Source organism: Cupressus sempervirens, chromosome 1 (assembly GCF_028749045.1).
Source record: "Cupressus sempervirens isolate cs-2001-9-10 chromosome 1, ASM2874904v1, whole genome shotgun sequence".
NCBI lineage: Eukaryota > Viridiplantae > Streptophyta > Pinopsida > Cupressales > Cupressaceae > Cupressus > Cupressus sempervirens.
Genome location: NC_143118.1, coordinates 676364626 through 676388872, shown reverse-complemented (window position 1 = coordinate 676388872; position 24247 = coordinate 676364626). Strand labels below are relative to the sequence as shown.

The 24247-nt window shown below is 33.0% G+C and overlaps 1 protein-coding gene across 17 annotated transcripts in view; it reads right to left on the bottom strand.

Moving 5' to 3' along the window:
• The window catches only part of LOC149579685 (uncharacterized), a 54277-nt gene extending 36760 nt beyond the window's left edge, over positions 1–17517 (bottom strand). The window contains exons 1-5 of one of the 17 annotated variants that reach the window (XM_089786665.1): positions 17373–17516; positions 17053–17110; positions 16780–16910; positions 11445–13540; positions 10793–10919 (exon numbers count right to left, since the gene is read on the bottom strand). In XM_089786665.1, coding sequence (XP_089642791.1) covers positions 10793–10919; positions 11445–13411 — 2094 coding nt within the window. In that variant the 5' untranslated portion in view covers positions 13412–13540; positions 16780–16910; positions 17053–17110; positions 17373–17516. Of the gene's footprint in view, positions 1–10792; positions 10920–11444; positions 13541–13745; positions 13810–16779; positions 16911–17052; positions 17210–17234 lie in introns of those variants that run through there. The other 16 variants (XM_089786614.1, XM_089786679.1, XM_089786656.1 and 13 more) reach the window with 16 other exon arrangements.
• Positions 17518–24247: the final 6730 nt, after the last annotated feature.

Below are 24247 nucleotides of genomic sequence, written 5' to 3'. Positions count from 1 at the left end.
CTTGTTACTATCCTGGAAGTATTGCACGGGTGTTTGCAGGAGAAGATGAAAGGGGGAAGCATTGCTAAATAGGATCAACGGAATGGGATACTAGCTTAGTCCAGTTATCAGGTTGACAGGTATGCCCTTAAATTGCCTTGGTAAGGACCTAGCAACTTGAACTTTAAGATACAATTGAAGGACTCGTATGAGCTATTAAATAAACAATGTAAAACATAAATTAACTTAATTAAAGTATAATGCGTACCTCAAAGGTTTTGAGTGATCTTTTCCCCATATTATTATAATATATACCTATGTACGTACACATAGATATAAAATAAAGTGGCAACATAATATTATTTTCTTTATAATAAAATGATGCCACCTTACAAATATATCTATGTGCATGTAGATAGATTTAAACCATAATTATTTTCGATTTATAACTTTCAAATCTTCTTCCATCCTTTTATTATTTTTCTTTCTTGAAACCGATTGAACACTTGGCACATTTATTTGGCATCCAAGAGCCAAGACATTTCTTTTATGTTACGGCTTTTTGGAAGCCAAAGAGACTTATTATCTCTCAATGTTATGAACTCGAGGGAGGCGGAAGACATTCATATTTTCCATTTCCAAGCACTCGACTTCCATTTTCAAGCACCCGACTTCCATGTTCAATCACCCAACTCCCATGTTTATCACCTTATCTTAGCACCAATCTCTGCAGTTATCATTAGTAACCATTGCATTGTTCCTTCCACAATTTCTTAGTTTATATTGGTGTTCTGTTTTAAATCATGAGCAATCTTCATACTAGTATATGAGTTCAAGACCTCTCCTGCAAAGAGTGAGGCAGATAGATCAAGCATCCAACAAGACATCATCTTTCCTTCCATATTATATAAGGTCATGTTGTTAACCGAAACCCAAGTATTGCGATATGTTTTTTTATCAGTTGTTACTACATTCTAATTATACAACAGTAAGCTACAGTTTACAACATTATGCAAATCATTTTACTTAACATCATAGGATTGACCTTCTCTAAGTTAGTGTGTTTATGGCAAATAAAAGCCAAGAAACCATGTTATGAAATAATGATTTATTTATGCCACTAGAATTAGAATCAAATGATATTTTCTACAAGTCTTGAAGAGCACATTTTTCAAATCACAGATTGTGATAAGCTGAAAATATATAATGTTCATGAATCAACAAACAGAACTAATTGCTTTGAGATCAGAGCACTTAGGACTCGCTAAGTATATAGTCATGGAAAAGATGAAGAGGTGAGATGGAATCTGCATTGACATGAAAATAAAATTCAGATATGATACAATAAATCTAAAATAATTTCATTTAATAGTTCATGCTTGTCCATTTTATTGTTCCCCTATTGTCAAGTCAAGCGGTGGTGATCGGATCATTGAACCTATCAGAAAACCTTGGCCAAGGTTGTTTTAAGGCATGTTTTCCATCTATGATCACTTGATGTCAGTGGTGCCAATTATTCAAACATGTCTGTCCATAACTGTGCGGACATTCTAAACACCAGAATGCTCAGGTGGCTGGACTAAAAGTATCCCAAGCCCAATCCCGGGGTAGGGAGGGCCTTTCTAATTTAATAGACTGTGTGGGAATAAGTATGGTCCAAGATTGGGAGGTTAAGCCTAAGTCAATGCTTCTCCTCTTACCAAAAGTTGAGGCTTGCACAACCAACTAAAGACTCACTGGATATTACTTGTATGTTTTCCTTCTTTTCATGCTAAGCATTTACCTTACTTGTATGAAAGATAGTCAATCATTATAATAGTTATTTCAGTTGATCATTGTTATAGTTAATTCAATTAATCATTATTCCAGTTATTTCAGTTAATCGTTATTATAGTTATTTCAGTTGATCATTGTTACAATTATTTCAGTTAATCGTTATTATAATTATTTCAGTTGTTGGTAGTTAAAAGCAGTTAATGTTCCATGAAACGCGATTCAAAATTTGTTGGGGAAAAACTCTTTATCGATCATCTTATTTTGTTATGAAAAGACCATTTGTTACAAAATTTGAAAAATGGTAATAGCAATATCACAATTTGACTTGCTCTAGGAAATTATCTCCTACATATCAATTGATGAGCTTAAGGGGATTTCTAGTGAATGGTTCATAAGGCACAACCGCTTGGTGAAGGTCTCGCAAATGGAGTTGCAAGCAGAGTGCATTTAACCATGGAGGGAACTTCGTAGTTAAGTGTGCTCGAGTTGGAGTAGTACTAGGATGGATGACCACCCAGAAAGTACAAGTGCTTCACCTCTATGAGTATCACCTAGATCCAATGAGTGTTAAGTGTTCCATTTATTCCAATGAGAGATGGATTGTTGTGAATCACTACTTATAAAACATGAGTCAATGAGTTTGATTCAAAAACTACACAGTTAAATCCTAATAGCAATATCACAATTTGACTTGCTGTGGAAAATTATCTCCTACTTATCAATTGATGAGCTTAAGGGACTTTGTAAGGAATAGTTCATAAGGCACAACACTTGGTGATGGCTTTAAAAATGGAGTTGCAAGTAGAGTTTGTTTAATCATGGAGGAAACTTTGTCGTTAAGCACGCTCAAGTTGGAGTAGTACTGGGATGGGTGACCACCCGGGAAGTTTCGGTGCTTTACCTATTTGAGCATCACCTAGATCCAATGAGTGCTAAGTATTACATTTAGTCCAATGAGAGATGGGTTGTTGTGAATCACTACTCATAAAACATGAGTCAATGAGTTTGACTCAAAAACTACACAGTTAAATCCAGATAGCAATATCAGGATTCGACTTACTGTGGAAAATCATGTCCTACTGATCAACTGATGAGCTTAAGGGGCTTTCTAATGAATGGTTCATAAGTCACAATGCTTGCTGAAGGTTTTGCAACTGGGGTTGCAAGCAAAGTGTGTTTAACCATGGAGGAAAATTCATAGTTAAACGTGCTCAAGCTAGAGTATTACTAGGATAGGTGACCACCTGGGAAGTCTCGGTGCTTCACCTGTAAGAGCATCACCTAGATCCAATGAGTGCTAAGTATTCCATGTACTCTCGTGAGAGATGGATTGTTGTGAATCTACTCATGAAACATGAGTTAATAAGTTTGACTCAAAAACTACATTGTTAAATCCTAATAGCAATATCACAATTTGACTTGTTGTGGAAACTTATCTCCTACTTATTAATTGATGAGCTTAAGGAACTTTCTAATAAATGGTTCATAAGGCACAACATGTTGGCCTGATTTAACAGGTTTTAAATTACCTTTTTGGAAGTGGAAAATATCTAGGAGTTAGCTAAAAACCATAAACAATATATCCAATCAAACCAAAAGGACCAATTAACAAGACAATATAGTCTTCGCCCCTTTGAATTCTGCAAGATCTAGGCAGGTGTACCCAAGATTAATCAATATCTCTCTCTCTATAACCCTTGAACATTAATCCTCATTAAAGCAGAAGGTAGCCTTTCAATCTTCTAACTTAGAGACAACAAAAGAGACATAGGATAGCCAATCTTTCCTCTCCGGTATTTCCTAAGTATAGGCCAAATCTCTCAGATCTACAAAATAACATGAAATAAAAAGCTTTGGTTAGAAGATTTTATCACTGTGCACCCTTTCATGCCCATTCAAAGTTCAATATGACCATTGTTTAATCCATTGGGTTCCAAAATCTAAATCAAAACTCAGCATCTTGAGTCAAAGTCCCAACTCTATAGTCTCAACTCTCAGCACAAACATGCATCCTTTAATATCTAATTAAGATCATCTAGAAACAACAACCCATCCAAGTAATTTCTAATTTATTGCTTGTATTAATAAATTCATGTTAAAGAACCAAGCAAAGCGACCCCTCATGCACAATGAAAGAATTTAGCTCCAACACAAATGTAAATCTAGAAGAATTCATCAACACTATTCTACATCTAAAAGAATGAAAACTCAAAAACAAAAAACAAAAACTCTCTAAATGAAATGCAATGCAAGGATGTAATAAGAACCCTTGATTTTCAAATTTTATTGTTAAGTTAGCTTCAACTGAAAATAAGGTGTAAACAACTCCCCTTCCACTTTCTAATCACCCAAATCTCAAAGTGGGCAAGGTGAGAGCGTATTGTGTTTTGGGATTACAATGAAACCACCAAGGCAATAAACCAAGCAAAACACTTATACAGTTGGGTACATATGCAATGCAGTAAATAAGTAAAAATCCACTTATTCAGTGGAAATCAAAACTCTCTCTCACTTTTCTGTGTAAAAGCTTATATAGGCACAATGATTTAGTCAATGTGAAAGTTTATGCAATATTGAAATGTTTAAAACAAGCTTCTTCCACTTGTCCAATGGTGAGCAATTACAATAAACCATTTATTCAATGGGTAAGAATCAACACATAAAAGAAGCAACTCACTGGCAGTACTACCATCCAATGATACAATTTAGTTGCTGATAACACATCATAAAAATCATCATGAGAGGATTAGGTTGCTGATACCAAATGTTGATGTAAATAATACAGCTCTGAAACCCTGAAATGATGTTAAACTATGAAACTAATTCACCCAACTGGAAAAGAACAACATATACCTTAAATGGAAGAATGGAAAGTTGATTGTAGGACTAGAAATACACATTTCTATGCTGGAAAACAGATAATACAGGTCTGATGCAAATTTTCAGCACTGTAAACTCTAACCAGCTTAATAGATATATCAAAACTCATGCCAAGGCAAGGAAACACACCTCCAAATGTCTGTATTCAGCTTCTTTATGTCTAAACGCCATCAACCCCACAGGAAAGAAAAAGAGAAAGAATACAGAATAGACTATAATGAAAATTAAATTTGTAAAAGTCTGATAAGAGCTTTGGTACCTTAGATACAGACCCTAAATAAACATCAAAACACTCCTACAATCCATTTCTCCACCTTTCTATGACTTGACACCTTCAAATAGTATTAAGGCGCCCCTTTAATGATGAAATAGGCTTCAAAAACCAGGTATTTCATCTCTTGAGTTCCAGCACCCCCTTCACAGGCATACACCCACATGCGATACAGCCTCATAAACAACATTTGTTATCAGCAACCTAATCCTCTCATGATGATTTTAATGATGTGTTATCAGCAACTAAATTGTATCATTTGATGGTAGTAATGCCAGTGAATTGCTTCTTTTATGTGTTGATTCTTACCTGTTGAATAAATGGTTTATTGTAACTGCTCACCACTGAACAAGTGGGAGAAGCTTGTTTTAAACGTTTCAATATTGCATAAACTTTCATGTGCAAAGTACAGATAATAGCAACTGGAGAAGCCAAATAAATTGTATCCGATCACACTTATACCTTCATCCCAACTCCAAATGGTTTGGCATGGTGATGCTACAGCCTAGCATGTAAAGATGGTATGCCCAACTACATATAGCTCCTCAATATCACCAAGATTCTTCAACAAAATCCTCACAAAACTTACAGCTTAAAAGCACATCAAATTCATCCATGATGCAACACCATATCTGAAATTCTAATTAGTAGCAATGGCGATCCCTGAATGATACCACACTAATCTAGCTATGGGTTTTTCATCTCCAAAACTAGAAACCTTGAGAGGTTCAAGGAACATAACAATATCATTAACAAGTCTCCTTCAAAACTGACCTTCAACTTCCTAATATAGCTTTTTAAAGGGAATATTCAATTTAAAATATAATATTTCCTAAGTTGCTGATTCGGGTTCGGGGACGGATTCGGGTTCGGGGTTTAGGTTCGTGGGTTCAGGCAATTTTTTTTTCCCATTTGGGTTCGTGGGTGGGTTCGTGAGTGTGTGTGTGTATATATATATATATATAAACACACAAGAGAAACATGCATAGTTGCAAAACAAAGTCATTTCACAATATGAATAATTGTTGCTTGATCATTGATCAATGCCAAATGTCAACAATAAACATTAAATACTCGCTCATTAATCAATCTTCATGATTGTAAAGAAAATTATACATTGAATTATTAAATTGCAAAACATAGACTAGTTCATCAAATAATAAAGTTTGAAACATCATGATAGATGACAAGTGTTTAGTAGTTTATCAATAATCATCATATCAAATGCCCTTCAAGGGTCAACTGGATCATCATAAAATGATATCTAGATTCTCATCATTGGAACCCAAACTGGTTCCACTAGTCCAATATGCTGCTATATCCTCCTCCTCCTCAACATAAGAGATTAGATGAGTGCAATATCTTTTCTTAAGTTCCTTTTAGAGGTACATAAGGGGAAAAACACACACACACACACACACATATTCTTTAAAGTTGTTTTAGCCCTAGGTCCTCTTGGGTTCACTGTGGGTTTGTCTGGGTTCGCTCTAACAAGGACCCATGCGAACCCGGACCTGAATCCGAGCAACAGGGGACGAATCCAGCAACTTAGAATATTTCTCTTTTTTCCTCATAGAGACCTGTTGTGAGGGTTTCACACCATCTTCACATCGCAACTATGGACCCCCTCTTTTTGTTTTGGCAAAAGTAGTGGTCTTGGTGGCAATTTTCAAGTTTCCAAGTCCAGGAGATGAGTTTGGACAACTTTGGCTCATTGGGAAGACAAATTTGTCAAGGGTGTGAGTGAGTTGGACTAAGCTAACCAAGGATAAAAGGCCAAGGCCTCCTCATTTGTAACTGATGTGATTAGGACATAAGAAGAATAGATTAGTTCTAGAGGTAGAATAGGAGAGGGGACTTGTTGAAATTGTTGCCATAATACTATCAAAGTAGTTGTTGGTTCATTGTTGTTCTTCAAGATGGATTACTTGTATTGCTTTAAAGTATTGCATGGTTTCTACATTTCCTCAATCACCATTTTATTTCATGTTAAGTAGAAGTAGATGTAGATCAATGGAAGATATTGCTAAATGGTGATTAGCAGTGGACCCAGTGTCCACACCTTTTGGTACATGTTGATTGTGACTAGTGCATTTAATTTGTGTTGTGTGTGATCGTGACATGGATCGACCATAAGATGTGTGAGAACCTATTTAAGGTCTTGGTTCTTTCTCGTATGTGCATTTAATGATTGTTGTAAGCCAACTATGGCATGTTGTATTTGTTTGGGTTCTAGATGATTCTATTTGCAATAGACTGACTTGTGGCTCTATCATTATAAAAGACAGGTTTGGGTAGTGATGTAGGCAATCAAAGGGAAGTCAGCTAGAGATGTGTAGCTAAGAGTAGCGAATTCAAGAGAGCTAGTGACTGATTGTGGGCTTGAGAAACAAGGAGATTGCTTGGTGGCTTGCGAGCACAAGTTTAGATCTTTCTTGGGGTTTTCTACTAGACTATTGTGGTGTTATAGATCTGGGCTAGCTAGGGTTTGGTTGGATCTTGTGAGATCTTGCAAAAAAGAAATTACATTCTGGCACATTGCATGTAATCAGTTGTTGATGAATAAAAGTGTTGAATTTCTATCAGATCTTGAGTTGTGTGTTGTGTTTCCACTGTGTGGTTGTTCGCTAGGGGCTTGGTCACCTCCGTTGGGGGTTTACTCAGCCTTGCACTGCATCAATGCCTCTCTAACTTATGTTACCAAACATTCATTCTTGCTAACGTTGAAATCAATAAATGCTTAGCATTGCATTTGAAGTTTGGAGAAATCTAATCCTGGAAAATATTGCAGCATTATGGCCACCAATCTTGATCAGCATAAATAAAATTAGAATTAGCATTCATTATATTCACAACTATAGAACAGAAATAAAGTTAAAATCTGATATAAATTTAATCATCATTTACAAAAAAGATGAAAGAAAAGACAAAAAAATACAAAGCGAAATACCCAAAAAAATTTGAAGCTATAAGAATTACCATAGAGGAATAAAACAAAAACAAACTAAAACTAGCATTTTTCTCTTCTTCCATTTGAGTACTATATGTAATATGCTTCTTTGTAAATGTTAGGTTTTAGTTGTTTTTGTTTTATTCTTTTATGGACTTTCTTATAGCTCTTGAATTTTTCATGTATTTCTGTTTGTGTTTTCTGTGTCTCTTCTTTCATCTTTTTCTTTTCCTTATTTCATTTGTTTCTCTTTTCTTGATCTTTATTTTTATTTTATTTTATTGTTGCTCTCCTTGTGTTTCTTCTTCTTATTTTTATTACTCATTTTTGTCATTTATTATTGTTTTTGGTTGGTTTGCTTGTGCATCTTGTTCTATGCGCCTCTTTCATCTTGCATGTCTTTCAATTCTTTATTTCAACAAGTGTGCAACTTTAATTCTCATCACTCCTTTGATCTTCTTCATCCTAATGATGGATCACAGAATGAGATTTAAAACGTTGATAATAAAAATTATTATACAATAAAACCCAGATGTTAATCAAGCAAAACAGTATGGATTGTGGAAATCTAATAGCATCAGTAATAAAAAAATTCTAAAAAATCAAATATACAAAAACCTGGTTTATCTTTCTTTTGCTTTATCTTTTTTGTTTTGATATCGTAAATCAGCCATACCTTCTTCTTAATACAGTTTTAGAACAAAAAATGTTATTTTCAATTTTAAAATATAAGTACAATGAAACCTGAATTAACTCTGGTCCAAAGGTACAATTTTTTATCAAAATGCATCCAGGCTCTCCCAAACACAATAAGTTCGATTGGTATTATGAAATGCATAATACCATCATGATGGCTAACATATTAATCGCCAAACATAGGAAGAACTAGCACCAGGAAGGGTCCATAAAATGGATAGCTGTTCACCACCATTAGTGATTAGCTGGAAATATTATTATGTGACTGCTCACATAATGTACTTCAATCCAGAAATGCTGAATGTTTTTTAATTATGTTTCAAAAAAGAAACATAATCTTGAGTAGTTTCATATCTTTTTGATAAGCTGCAAGGAGTCCAATGCCTTGGTGTCAGATACAAGATGAGCGTCTTTCAGATAGCTAATTAAAACAGGACATACAGATTCCTTTCTGTACCAGTTATCACTCTGCAATACAAATAAAATAATTCTGTATTTCATGAATGGTCTCACATTGTGTATTTATAAAATTTATAATGGATATTTTCTTTAATATCATCTCTTACTCAATGCAATCTTGCATCTCTATAAATTGCTAGATAACAATTCTTGTTTCCAGGAGTCTTGCATGTGAAGCAATTAGTTCTCCCATGGATGTAATTCTATGCTACAAAACTTCCTTTGGTTACATTAAGAACTGAACAACCACCTTTATTTCATTCCTGCTGCTTAGCATTGTGGATTCCTCACTAAGTGAAGTTGTGAAATATGTTTCAAATGAGATGTTAAAAAAAAAGTGCAGACGAAATAATCCAAAATGAGGTTCTTGAGACAATGATAGTATTGGTTTCTAATATGAAATTCTGCAAGCTCTTACACAACATCAAGCCTCTTGAGTGAAGGAAACAACCCAAAGTTAAAATATCAAAATTGTGTCCTTTTTTATGTAGAATAAAAGTTGTAGTATTGGTTTCTAATAGGAAATTCTGCAAGCTCTTACACAACATCAAGCCTCTTGAGTGAAGGAAACAACCCAAAGTTAAAATATCAAAATTGTGTCCTTTTTTATGTAGAATAAAAGTTGTAGCATAGTTCAAGTTGAGATTTGACTTCCACAAGTTTGAAGATTTCACTCCTGCCAGTGAACATTGTCAATTCCTACCTTTAATGCCTGAAACTATGTTCGGCCAAGATGTCAAAACAGAAAGAAGTGTACAAAAAATAATCCAAAATAAGATGCCTGAGAAAATAATGGTATTGGCTTCTAATAGGACTTTCTGCAACTTGGTACACAGCATTAAATCTCTGGAGTAAAGGAGACAACGTAAATGTTAAAATATCAAAACTCTGTCCTTTTTTATGTAGAATAAAAGTTGTAGCATAGTTCAAGCAGAGGTTTGACTTCTACTAGCTTGCAGCCTATATTCTTTGGTTAATGCCTATTTAAATATGTAATGAGGTTCTAGTAAACAGATGAACTCGTCCTTATAAAATTTGAGCTTCTACAACGTCTAAGACCAATTTACTTCCCAACCTAGAAATAGATGTAGGCTTTTTATTACGATTTGTTAATAAATATATTCTTTGGATGATACATTTATCAGTAACCAAATAATATTCTAGTTAAGGAATCCATTCTATTATCCTTCCAACTATTTGAAAATCTATTAATGTTGTTTTATAGGAAATTTATTTTATAAGAACCAATTCATTGAGTTCTAATAATAACTCTCTAATTATTTCCCTTTATGTGGCCACAGTTTTTATGATCTTCGTGCAGCTATTAGACAGTCATGGTACCTGAAATAAGTTTCTTCTGTTTACTTCATGTGTAAATGTTTAGTCATTGCAACAAGAGAAACTTTTAGCAATAAAGAGAAGAATAAAAATTCTTAAGATGAACTCAACATATCACTTCAACATGGCATAAAAGGAGATGTTATATGAAGATCCATTACTAGAACTGATGTTAAGAAAATGCAGTCATATATACCTTCAAATTGCCATGATATCGTAGAATCAATATTGTTTAACCTTTGTGTTCCACTAAATTGTACAAATTTAGATGCTTCAGTGAGTTAAGTATAAACACAAAAAAAGCATCCTGTGATTATTCATAAACTAGTCATAACTATTCCTCATATAACCAAGATGTCTTGAATAATGTTACTGTCTATATTCTAGCATATGAACTTTGACTCCATTTCAGATCTTCATGAAAGTTACAAAACTTTGCTTACCTCTTCCTCAGCCAACTGAAGATTTGAGTGCTTTCTCTCATAAATTTTCCTGTAATGTGAATCACTGAATACATATGAATTAGCTCTACTGCGAAGTTTGATTAGCTGCCTCTCAGCTCCTTTCAACCTGATAAAAAAAATTGCATAGTCCAAAAAGCAGAAAATTCAATTCATATAACCTTGGCCAGTGTCATTTTCTAAAAAGTTCAAGAAATAAGACATAATAATCATGCTATAATGTTTAAGAAACATCACAGACAACACTGGTCTATATCTTTTACTGACATGCTTTAATGTTTAAGAAACATCACAGAGAACACTGATCTATATCTTTTACTGACATGCTTGAAATGATGCCATGCTGTACAATGACTGCAGGGACACACACTTAAAAACACTGGCAGTCATATACTGACTGAATTCATAAATACTTAATGCGTATTTCTTTACCAGTTCAAGTGTAAAATTATGATAAGCAATAGACTTGGCTAAAATCTCACAATCAAAATGTATGACACATTTGCTGGTGTAAAAGCTACCAAAAAAAAAAATCATTCAAATATTGAAATCTGATGGTTGCAAATTATCCCATGTTTCATGCAAGAATCAAAAAAACATGAATTAAATAATGGTGATGACAAAAGTATACTACCTTAAGAGGTTACCATGAAGCTTTTCCAATGCCAAGTTTTCCAACTTCAGAGATGCATCCATGATATTCCTAATGTACCTGGATAATTCCATTTGACTCTGCTTCTGCTCCATTTGTAGGTCTCTGTGCATGCTTTGGAGGCGGTCCTCAAGTTTTTGCACATTTGTCTCAAAGAACTGTCTCTTTTGCTCTTCTTCTTTAATCTGAACCATGGCCTGTTCCAGCGCTACTTTCTTTTGTTCAAAAGATTCTTTGATGTCAAGTTTTTCTTTTATCTGGTTTTCCATTTCTATGGCATAATCTTTTTTTGTAATGATTCCTCCAAGATCTATTCTCTGCCCTTCCTCCTCCATAATAATGCCCGCAGCATTTACCCTATCCTGGATAGCATCCTTGAGCATCGATTTCTCCTTCTCTGTTTCCGCCAAAACTCTTAAGGCTAGATCTGCACGATGTCTGTTCTCTTCAACAGCTTTCTCCAGCAAACTAACTTGCCTTTCAAGTTCATCTTGTAAACTCTTGGCTGAATCTAGAGACTTCTCTTTTTCCATTAGAAGCGTTTCCATATAAATATTATTACTTTTCAATTCTTCACATTCTTTCACCATATTCTGAAACAAAGCATGAAGTTCTTTATATTCTTTTCCCCTCCGTTCAAGCACATTCTCCATTGTTGCTAGTTTCTGCCTTTGATCTTCCTTTTCCATTAAGAATAAACTCATAGCCCTGTCTTTATCATGGATCACCTTATCAAGTGAATGCTTCTGCATCCTAAGCTCTGCACATTCCTTCAATGCCATATCAAAGGCAATTGCTTTCTCCTTGATAACCTCTTCAAGACAAATTCTTAGTGTCTCTATTTCATTCCTGTTTTTCTCTTCTATTTCTTCCTTATCATTTTCCAATGCTAATATTTGATTAAGTAGGTAGGATTCTCTTGATGAGTCGTCCAGCTCATTACTGTCAAGTAACGTATTGAGTTCCCTTTCTTTCCCTGTATGCAGCTTTGACCTCCTTCTATCCTCAGCTTGCAATTCATCCTGTGAATCAGAAACCATTCCAGATTTCTTGTTTTCAAACCTTCTTGAAAAGATCAATTTTTCATTCTCTTTCATAACTTCATCCAATTTTCTGCTCATATCATTCAGCACTTTTTTTAAAACACGCATCTCACTCTCATCACCTTTCTCCCTCAAAAATTCCCGCTTAAGCCTGTAAATCTCTTCTGTTTTTTCGGCCAGAACACGGTCCTTATCCCTTCTTGCTGCTGCTACAACCCTTATGTAATGGGATATTAATTGCTCTTTCGACATTCTTTTCAATGGTGCTTCCAAAATTATATATGCCGTATCTTCTGAAATACTGTTTGATAAATAAGGCTCTCCATTCAAACAACCTTCAAAATCTTTTTTCATATCATAAATTTTGGTATTTTCTTCTTGTGCTGCCAAAGTATTTGTGTTTCCATTGTTAACTATTTGTGACAGATAAGGTATGGATAAAATCTCATTTGAATTACTACTGCCCAGTTTGACTGGTTTCTCAGATTTCAGCAATCTGGACTCTTGTTGCAAATTTGCTAATGCCAGTGCTTCCACATTCCATATCGACTCAGGCAATCTAGAAAGAAAATAATTATCTTTGTCTGACCTTCCCAGAAGATCATTGGTAAGTTTTACTTCAGTTTCCCCCTTTTTTCTAAGCTCACTGATGCTTTCAATAGGATGCCCATTATGCAGCAAATCATTCTGATTTTCCAAAGAAGTTGATGTATTCTTTACCAAGGTTGATCTATCTGACGAAGCTAATTGCTCATCCTTCTCCAAAAGCATCCTTTCCATATCCTTTACCTGCCAATTGCCTTCTTTTGATCCCAATTGTTTTTGCCAAGCCACATCTCCATTTGAGAAACAGATCGGTTCACTATCCATTTGTATTTTGTTAAGATGGCTGCTCAAAGATAACATCAAGCTTCATTTTCAATTTACTAGCCTCCACAGTGTCGTATTCTGTCTTACCAGAAAATCCTGTTCTCGTCAAATTCAAATGAATTTCATCGAAGCCTTTTATCAATGAAAATTACTCGGCCTCAAGATCTGACAAGTGAAAATAACAATCATATGATTCAAACATCCAGTAAATCAATAGCCTAGATTGCAAACATTGTTCAAATGTATCTCCTCTAAGCATTTTCTGTAGAAGACTATCTGCTGTCAAACAGTGGTGAAAAAGAAGACAGAAATGGGATTTCAAGCTTTGAAAACAAGTTCCACTCAAAACAGGAAGGCATGGGAACCATACTCTGTGCTTGATACGGACATGATATGACTGGTAAGTTTGACATACGAAAATATGAATATAGTTGAAGTATTCTGCTAAAACCAACAAAATTCAAATTTACAAAAGTTCAGTAAGGAAAATGTTCATATTTGACAAAATTGGAGAAAAGACCCGTTACTTTACATTAGACGTTGTGCAGTACTATCATAAGATACTCCAATTTGATATAAGTCCAAAGGAGATTCTATATTGCAATTCTACCAGCATTAAGTACAATACTATCAAAAGTATGATTTTCTATCCTTGTAATAAATATGGAAAATCACCAAGCAAAGCCAATCAAACAAAATTTGTCTAATCTGATGATCCAATGCCTGGTTGGTGAGAGTGACAGTTTTCATTAAACTTTAAAGCTAACTGTTACAGCACAATATTTCATGTATATCATAAAAACTAGAATTTTTGCTTGAAGAGGCAAATTTCAATATTTAAAAGAATCTGTCTACATCTTAAGCTAGTGGTCCATAAGCATTTTAGAAGTTGACCAAGGATGGTTTGATTCTAGTTGTAGGAGGATAAAGACACAAATGCTACATGGAACGTAAGAATGACAGCTTTACAACAGAAAAGCTGTGCTATATGGACTGAAGAAGCCTCTTAATTGGTTTGAAGAATCCACATAGTTAATCTATGCAGAAGAGAAAAATATGAAATGAAGAGAGAACAGTTCAAAAAGGGGGATCTTTCAAAACCAAGTTACTACACAGTGACACACAATCCTCCCTTAATTTATGACTAATTAATTATTTAAAAACTCAGATAATAAATTTTTTCTATGTTGTTTAGTGTGGAGCCTGATCAGTCCCCAAGTGGGAGATTGTTAGATTGTGGTGACTGATCAGGAAAGTACTGCACATACTCCATAATTCTTTGGGGCCCTATTTTATCGGGATTTTGGGCCGACATGTAATTATTAATTATAACCCTAAAACGGCATAAAATACTTGTATAAAAGGGGTTAGTGTTAGGTATTTTTCATTATGATGTGATGTGAAATTGGTTCTTGCGGCGGCATTGAGCTGTAAAGGATTACGGATTGTAATCAGGTTGTAATCACTGGATTGTAATAAGATCGGACTTGCTGTTTGGTGGACGTAGCCCAGGGATTGGGTGAACCACGTTAGATCTTGGTGCCTTGTGTTCATTTCTGTTTGATCTATTATTTTCTGTTATTGGTTATATTTGCATGTAGTTTTTATTTCTGTACGTGGTTTAATCCTAACATTCTACACAGGGACAAAGAGCCATATGAACCTCAAAAGGCACCCTCACTGACAGAAAAGTCATTACAACCATTGCTTTGGCATCCCAAACTAATCAGCCATTACAAAATTGATGCTAAAGATTTTAAAGGTATCTTATGATTTAATCATAAGACCATTATAGAGGTCAACTGCTCATCTCATGAGAATGATGTTGCAGACTCATCAACTTGACATCTTATGCCAAGTTTATTGCATTGTCCCTTCATGACATAAAAAGACAAGCTTTCACATTTGGTTGAACAACCAGCTGGAGCCCCCAGCTTGCCCCTCAAAAGCACAATTTGGTGAGCTCCAAATATATCCATTTATTTCATCAATAATGTTTTTCACATCTCCACAAAATATTAGTACTGGCTAATTGTGCAATACATTTTCATCTCGTTACTTTAATGGCAAGACATCGTTCAGCAAAATAAGTTGGTTACTCCCAATTGAAATGAAAAGGATGCAATTTAGGCCTGTGGAGGAAGTCCCGGGTAATAAAGTCCTTAATTTCATCTACAAGGTTTGCAACCTACTATCAGTATTAATAATATTTTAGTATTAGTCCTTGGAAGATCGGATGCTCTTAAAACCTAATGTCTCAACAACCCTTTTCTCAGTGCATTTACAATGTTATCCTGAATACTAATAAGATATAATCAGACGGAAAGAACCTTGTTGATTATTACATATGCTGTATACTAAGATTCTTAGAGCTTCTCTATTTTTTAATGTCTGATGCCAATTCACCACGTTATTGTTCTACCATCACCTCTTCACCAGTTCCTTTGTTGTTTAAATTTCTCTGAATATAGGCTTTTGTTACTCTGCATTCTAAGTCAAACAAATTCTTCTTAGCGGTGAATGTGTAGCATGTTAATATACGCCTCAGTCTTCAAAGAGATGTTAGTTGTTCTTATCTAAGTGGCAGTTCAACATAAAGCTTTCCGCACATGCAGTGCCCCTATGACTGTCTTCTTCTACACATTCCAAGTGCAAAAGATAGACAAACAGAGGACCCTAAGACATACCAGCAATACAAAATTTTGGGCATACCAGCAGTACAAAATTTTACTAAGTTTTGAATCTTCTGCTCTAGTCCCGTTCCAAGGAAAACAATTTGACCATTATCTGATCGATTTCAAACAAGCCTTCACAGGCTCCAATTTACTTTAAAATATACATCAAGGTAAAAGTTGAGTAGTTATTCAACATCATGGCAAATCAGTTTAGTAGTTTCCATAACTCGTCTTTAATTTAAATATTTTTTGTATTTTTTAATATTGAACAAAGCTGAATGGTTACAATGTAAGAAGCAATCCGAGATAGGACTGCACAGAAAGGAAAAGAATAAAAAATGTACAGCGAAGTTAAATCATTAAATTTACCAGTAGCTGATCCAACCAGCTCACCAGACATAACAGCAAATACAGATAAGCTTGAAATTTACAGATATTTTGTATTCTCTATCACATCTAATCCCATGATTGCAATAAAGCTACAGGCTACAAGATAGCAAAGAGGATATCACATCTGATCTCATGATTGCAATAAAACTACATAGGATACAAGGTAGCAAAGAGGATATACGACCAGCTGATCCAACCAGCTCAGTAGACATGGCTGCAAATACATATTAGGCTTGAAATTTAGAAAGAAATTGTAGTTGTCTCGCAACTTAAATTTATATATTGGAACTAACAACTTATGAGTTGAGAACTAATTGGAGTAAAGCTTTTCTAACTTACCTGTAATGTTCTAAAGTCGTTTTACTCTGCTCTTTTCGGAATATATAAATAATAACTAGCTCGTGCCTTATTTTTGAAATAAAATTTGAGGACAGTTTCTATGTTCTCGTACTCAAGTTCAACATAATCCTCTGTACCATAAAAGGTAACCAATAATTAACAGAACAAAACATCTTTCAACTTTCAAGATAGAACACCTAGCAGAAATTTAATTGTATGCTATGCTCTCTCCCTAATCAAACTCTCGTATTTCCAATAGAACAGTTCCCATACCAGGAGACGAATCTTCGCCGTGAAAGTTCCAACTCTCTATTGAATGGAAACGCGTACACTGCACTGCAAACTGCAAACGGGTAAGCAGAAGCTGGAAAAGAACATTTAATCCCTGTAAATGTCCCTCATCTCCTTTATCTAACAAAACATCATATTTCACACGAAAAGGACCAAAAGAATACCTCAGTTCACAGAAATTCATCGACTTTAAAACCAAAATCTATTCTAAATCACAAAATATTGCACACGAAAACCATTACCCTGCGTCACATCTTACAAAACTAGAAAGTCTTGCGACAGCTAAATAATGGAAGATCGACCTGAAATTACGCGACTGTATCAACACCAAGTGATTTGACCAATAAAGGGTTTGAAGCACTGAAATCAACGCGATTCGTTTTGCGTAACTACCCATCCTATCGTTTTTCGCACGACCATGTGATCTTCGGATTGCTATTTTGTTCTTTTCTTCCGTTATATGACATGCTTCGGCGTGACGTATATTAATTTATTTGACATCTTGCGCCGCCAAAGTCGTCGTGTTCCCGCCTATTTTGCTATCGAGGATCTAGCCTTAGTGGGAGTAGTCCTGGCGTTTGGCAGTTGACTACGATGCTTTACCCCACTCCCACTCCGCGGGAAGGAAGCTTTTTAGTGGCAATTTTAAAAATGTTCGCCTCCTGAATAGACAACCTTGTCTTATGTATTGTCGGGGCTTTAAAGTTAGCTGCTGAGGAATACCTATATCCGCGGAGTCTCCTACCATATCTTGGACTTTTTCCTCCTTTTGAGCTCCGTCAGTCCAATTTTTGGGGCTGAATTATTTTGGACATCAGTCAATTATTTTGGGCTAATTTAGATTGTAAGAGGTACAAGGCATAGGTTGTACTTCTAGGTCTATAGCTCTTATTTGGAAAAATATAAATACATTTTAATATTATACTGGCACGTGTCAATGGTGTTTCTCTGTAGTAAAATGTAGGTCAATAATTATATATTGAACATTACAAAACAAAGGAACGGTCGATAATAGTATGTATATTCTCTCAAATTAATGTCTTATTTATGCTTCATCCAAGTTTTCTTCTTAAGACCTTTCTTCACAACCATTTTGGACTAGTAATGATTATCTATATTTTCAACCTCTTTTCAAGAAGTGATTAACTATGCTTCGAGAGAAAAGGTGTCTCCTTCACCAATCAAATTTTTAAACTTTTTTGGTGTGGTGAGAAGTTGAAGATAGGGTTGAGTGGCACTCAATTGCAAAAAGTACTATCATACTCGGGTTCAAGATCAATGTTCTAACAACTTATTGAAAGTAAAAGTGGTTTTATGAATGAGTAAGAGTCAAATCTCTACATATTTCATATATTGTATCTATAATCCAAAGTCTATTTCAATCTTTGCTATTACTAGTAGGGTTTGGGTTTATCCAACTTTGATCTAGCATATGTGTATAGAAACATTGAATGGGGTAGTGGTGATTCATTAGTAGGTGGAATTTTCCAAGGGTTGGTTTTGCTTAATTTTAAGCTTTATGTTTAGAACTCGTATTATCAATTATATAGATACTTTTACCAATAAAAAATATAATAATAATTTCAAATATTTAATTTATATTCATAAGTATTATATATAATAATTTTATTATAATAGTCAAGAGCCTACAACATAATGGTAAATTGTGATCTTCCTATCTAGGAGGTCTTGAGTTCACATCTACTCAAGCTCAATATATTATTATTATTAATCACAACACACAATAATTAACTTTTTAATTAATCTCAGCCTCTTACTGCTTCCTAATTCTTTCTCATGTAATCCACAAAAAATTGTGGGACGCCAATGAAGAATTTGTCACAACTTTACCAGTAGTTGTAAAAAGTCATATGCAAAATCCACAACAGAAAATATTTTTTTTCATTTATAGTTTATGAATCTTACATGTGGGTACAATGGATTTGGTAAGAGACCTCAAATTTTTTATTGTTCTTTTGTATTGTGTTATTATTATTATTATTGTATTTTTCTTATATATTGTACATGAATGTTGCATTAGCAAATGGTTTGTCTCGATTCATGCATTTGATTATGTACTATGTTACTATATTCAATCCAAGTGGTTGCTACAAATAAAATGTGAATAATCAAGGAATTCAAACTAATTTTTTTTGTTATTTTCTTTACAATGTTGAGTCACCATATAGTAAGCAATCTGATGGTTATTCAAGCTCTTCATAATTTCTAAAAATATACTTACATAATTAGTAATGGCCTCAATGATTTCAAGTTTCAAAATTTCCTAATACCTGCATTTGGCCTATTCATTTTGCATACCCTAGAATATATTAAAATTCTTATATGGGCTAATCCTCTTCATAATTTCTAAAAATATACTTACATAATTAGTAATGGCCTCAATGATTTCAGGTTTCAAAATTCCTACATTTGGCCTATTCATTTTGCATACCCTAGAATATATTAAAATTCTTCTATGGGCTAATCCTTTTAGTACATGTTTTTCTACTAGATATGACAATATGAAGCATTTGGGAAGAGAGAAGTTCTATGCATGTAAGAATTCTTTTTGTTTCTTGATCTTGGAATATTATGTAAGAATTCTTTTTGTTTCTTGATCTTGGAATATGTACTCAAGCTATGGCATACTTATTTCATTTAGCTTACAATGGGGAAATGTGTTTTTATTAATATTCAACCTTGTGTGGATTTGAACTCTTTAGGCATTTTACTATGTAAGTTATAGAAAGCCATTCTATTATTTATTTAGGTGGATCATAAGTCAAATAAGGAGAGTTCCGACAATTTTAGCTTAGGTCTATTCTAAAATTATATTTCATCCAATGGTATGAGAGTGCCTTGAATCAATGCCATGACTGCATCTTGATTTGGATTTCTACTTATGTTCATTTTTCATTAAGTATAATTAGTAATTTAGTAGTAGTATCATTTCTCTGAATTGATCTTAGCTTACATTTCAACTCATGCATAGCAACTACAAAAGAAAATGCTATTGATACTAGATCAAACAAAATTTAGAGAACCTCATATTTCATCCTAAAAATAGTATATGATTTCAACACAATAGGTTTGACTATGGTGGATAAAGGTTTTGATCTACTACCTCTTTCTTATGTTAGTTAGATGAATATGTAGTCTTGAATGCCTAAAAATATCTTCATGTGATCTTTAGGCATATTCTATGTCTAGGAGCATCCAAATTATTGCACTTATAGTATTCTTTAGACTTCCACTTTAGCATAGGATTAATATAATGAAGTAATGATGCATAGTGAGAAGTTGTTCCTTGGAAACACTGGTTTGTGTGGTACATGTATGACAAAACTACATGTGTAATGTTTTTTATATGTAATGACATGTTTTGATGACTTTTAAAGGGGATTTCTTTCAGTTTCATATCAAAACTAGTTAGTGTATTATAGAATTGAATCTTGATTTTGAATTAATTATGCACATTCCATGGGAGTTGGATGAATTGGACTAGATCGGATTTATATACCTTCTAAGAAACATTGTTGTTCTTCAAACTTAAAAGGTAATAATATATTTTAAAAATGTAACATAATTTTTATTTTTTAATTGTATATGTGATACTTAAATCCTAATTATTTTTTGGAATATAAATTTAATTTATTTATTATTAAGAGATAATTTATTTTCTTAGAACCTTAAATACATTAAAATATGAGCAACAATTTAATACTAAACTAAATTATTTTCTATAATTTTTATATCTATTTAGAAATTATTCATGTATAATCATTTTCAACAAAAATGGATAAATTAATCAGAACAATAAATCTGAATATTTATTTTTTATTTTCACTCTTGCACACTTTCTAAATCTAACACATAGTTCTCATTGAGGGCCTTCTTAAAACATTTATATGTTGGTTATTTTCATAACACCAACACCCACACAACTCACACTCTTTTAAAAATTCTAATACAAAATAATGAAAATGATTACATATGTTTTCATTTTTACATTACACTTACTGTGTTCTATTCATTCACAGTCATCTACATCAAAATAATTGTGTTTGTGTGTATATTTGTGTGTGTATACATGCAAACATATGTGTGTGTGTGTGTGTGTATACATACACACACACACACATATATCTATATATTTATATGTGTGTGTATATATATACATACATATATGTGCGTGTGTGTATACACACACACACACACACATATATGTATGTATATGTGTGTGTATATGTATATGTATATTTATATGTATATGTATATTTATATGTATATATACATATATATGTATATATACATATATATGTATATGTATATATAGATAGATATATGCATATGTATGTATATATGTACATATGTAGATATACATATGTACGTGTGTGTGTGTGTATTATATGTGACTGTTCAAAGAAGGGTAATGCATTTTTTGCTTTGTTGTTATCTTTAGTTAATATATTAATTATGTCATTTCATCATAATTGACTTTAGTACTCATTTTATTTTTGTCTTTCTTGACAAAATAGTGGTCATTATTAAATTTTAAAAAATTTATATTAAAGATCAAAAATATTATTCATCTTTTAAATGTCATAATATTTTTTCTAGCTTTGGGTAATGTAAGTATGTTATTAATGACTAGATGTTATATATAATTAAAAATAAACAAAACATTATAATTAAAATAAAATTGTGAGGCTTTTTAAAAAAATCAAGTAAAATAAAATAAAATAAATTGCACATTGCATAATAGTTGTGACTAAGCACAAAGAGTGTATATTAAGAGTTTTAAGGGTTGACAAACAACAATTTGGGGATCCAAAAAAAAGATAGGGTGGAAAATGATCACATTTTTTGTGCCCCAATTTTTTGCCTCCAATAAATGTGTCCAAATTAAGGAAAATCCATATCCAATGCTCGATCAGTAAAGAATATGAATTCAACTTGTAAGAGTGTTACTAAAAAATTTAATTTGACCCTAATTTAGGATATTTTGATGCCTCCAAAGCTCAATCTTCAACCAAAGGTCTCAGATACGATTGCCTCAACAAGTTCTAATTGCTTTGTAGTACTAATTACCTCACCTTGAATAATCACGTTCAAATTGGGGAAAATCCATCTCTAGTGCTCGATTAGTAAGAAAATTCATATTCAACCCAAAAGGGTGCTACCAAAAGCTATCAACACTAACAACCTATAAAAAAGTCAATTTAAGTTGAGTGAAAACAAAATATGAGATTGTTTTTTATTGGAGAATTAAATGATTGAGATTAAAGAAAAAATATGCATTACAATAATGTTAAGAATAATTTGTATCATGTCATCTAGGTAACACATAAACAAACATTTCTCAGTTCCATCTCCATTGTTTCTTATTACTTTTCTAGCATCATATCTCATTGCCACAACTCTTTCTCTCAACTGCATGTCTTTCTCTTATGACATCAACATCTTCATTTTAGTGCCTGCCCCTAGTTTACTTTCCATGTTATATTGTCAAATTCTTTTAGGCCAGCTTTATGGTTATGTTTTATTATTAGTGATACTTGGTTACCCAATTTGATTGGATGTTATTCATACTCAATTGTATGTGATGAATACTTGATACTTGGTTTTTTCATGTATTCATGATTATTCTTTCGATGATGATACTTATAGTAATTTTAGTTATTTCATGATGATAGTTAGATGGATGATTTATATGCAGTTTCTATGGATACTTACCTTATACTTGCATGTGTATGGTGTACATGTATGTTTTACTTTATGTTTGACATTTTTGATGTGGTTGAGGGAGGGAGTCATAGTCACCTACTAGTCGAGATCTACACGATGCACCCCTCCCCGTCATTGCATGTTTAGTTTAGATTTATATGTACATGCTTAACTTTTATGCAGATTGTAGGTACCAGGCATCGACTTCCTTGAATTGCTAGGATGAGTGTGCCCTATCGCAATATCTCAATGGTAAAGAGGGGAGATAGTTCTTGAGTCCAAATCCTGACCCTAAGCCAATTGTCCTACTAAGTAGGACAAGTATCTGAGTTATTTACCCTTTTGAATTCATGAAGTGATGTGAATTCAAGATTTTGACCCTTGAGTTTCATTTAGTACTCTATCTTATTAATGGGTTTTCTTATTTAGTTTTGTGGGTCTATTGTGATTTTCAATTATAATTAAATCAAATTAAAAAGTTTATTAAATGGTTTAATTTAACAAAAAAAATTATAAAGAAAAATCAAATTTTAATTGTATTTAATTAATTAAGAAATTAATTATATAAAAGAAATAAATTTAAAAGATTTAATTAAATTTCTAATTTTGGTGTAATTATATTTATTTAATTTAATAATAATTTATTTAGGAGTTTCATTTTAATAGCAATTTCTAAATATTATTATTTGTTAAATTAATAAATACATTATTAAATATGTCTTGTGATTTAATATGAGAGAGAGAGAGAGAGAGAGAGAGAGAGAGAGAGAGAGTAAATTTAATAAAGTTTTTTTTAATTAAAATGCAAAAAAGTTGCACATGAAATTAAAATAAAATAAAATAACAAAGAAAATTGGTTTGTGTGATTGTAAAATTGAAACCCTAAAGGGAGAAAGCTCTTTATTAATAAATTAGAGCTCATTTCTCCACACACAGGTTTGGAGGAGCAAATTTTGAGAAAGAAGATTTTTGAGAAGATGGGAATTTCTTACGAGTTCTATGCATTCGTCTGATTAGCATCAAATTGAGGTAGGATCTTGTTGAGATTTGCATAGTAATTCCCTTCAAAATTTCTTTGTCTTCTCCATGTTTGTTATGGATCTATTTTCAAAATTAATTCGGGTTGAAAACCTTGTGTTAAAAGTTATTGTTCTTTGAAGCCGTCTGTGAACAAACTTAAATTGGAAACCCTTGCTTCAAAAATTCAATGATTTGTAATTGGATTGATTGAATTTAGGATGGGGTTTGGAAAAGAATACTAATAATTTCATTTAACAAATTTGATTGTTGTATTTATTTTCCTATTAGATCTATACTAAAAAGTTTGTGTGTGCGTATATTTATATTTATGTGTATACATACATACATACATACATACATACATATATATATATATATATATATATATATATATATATATATATATATATATATATATATATACATATAC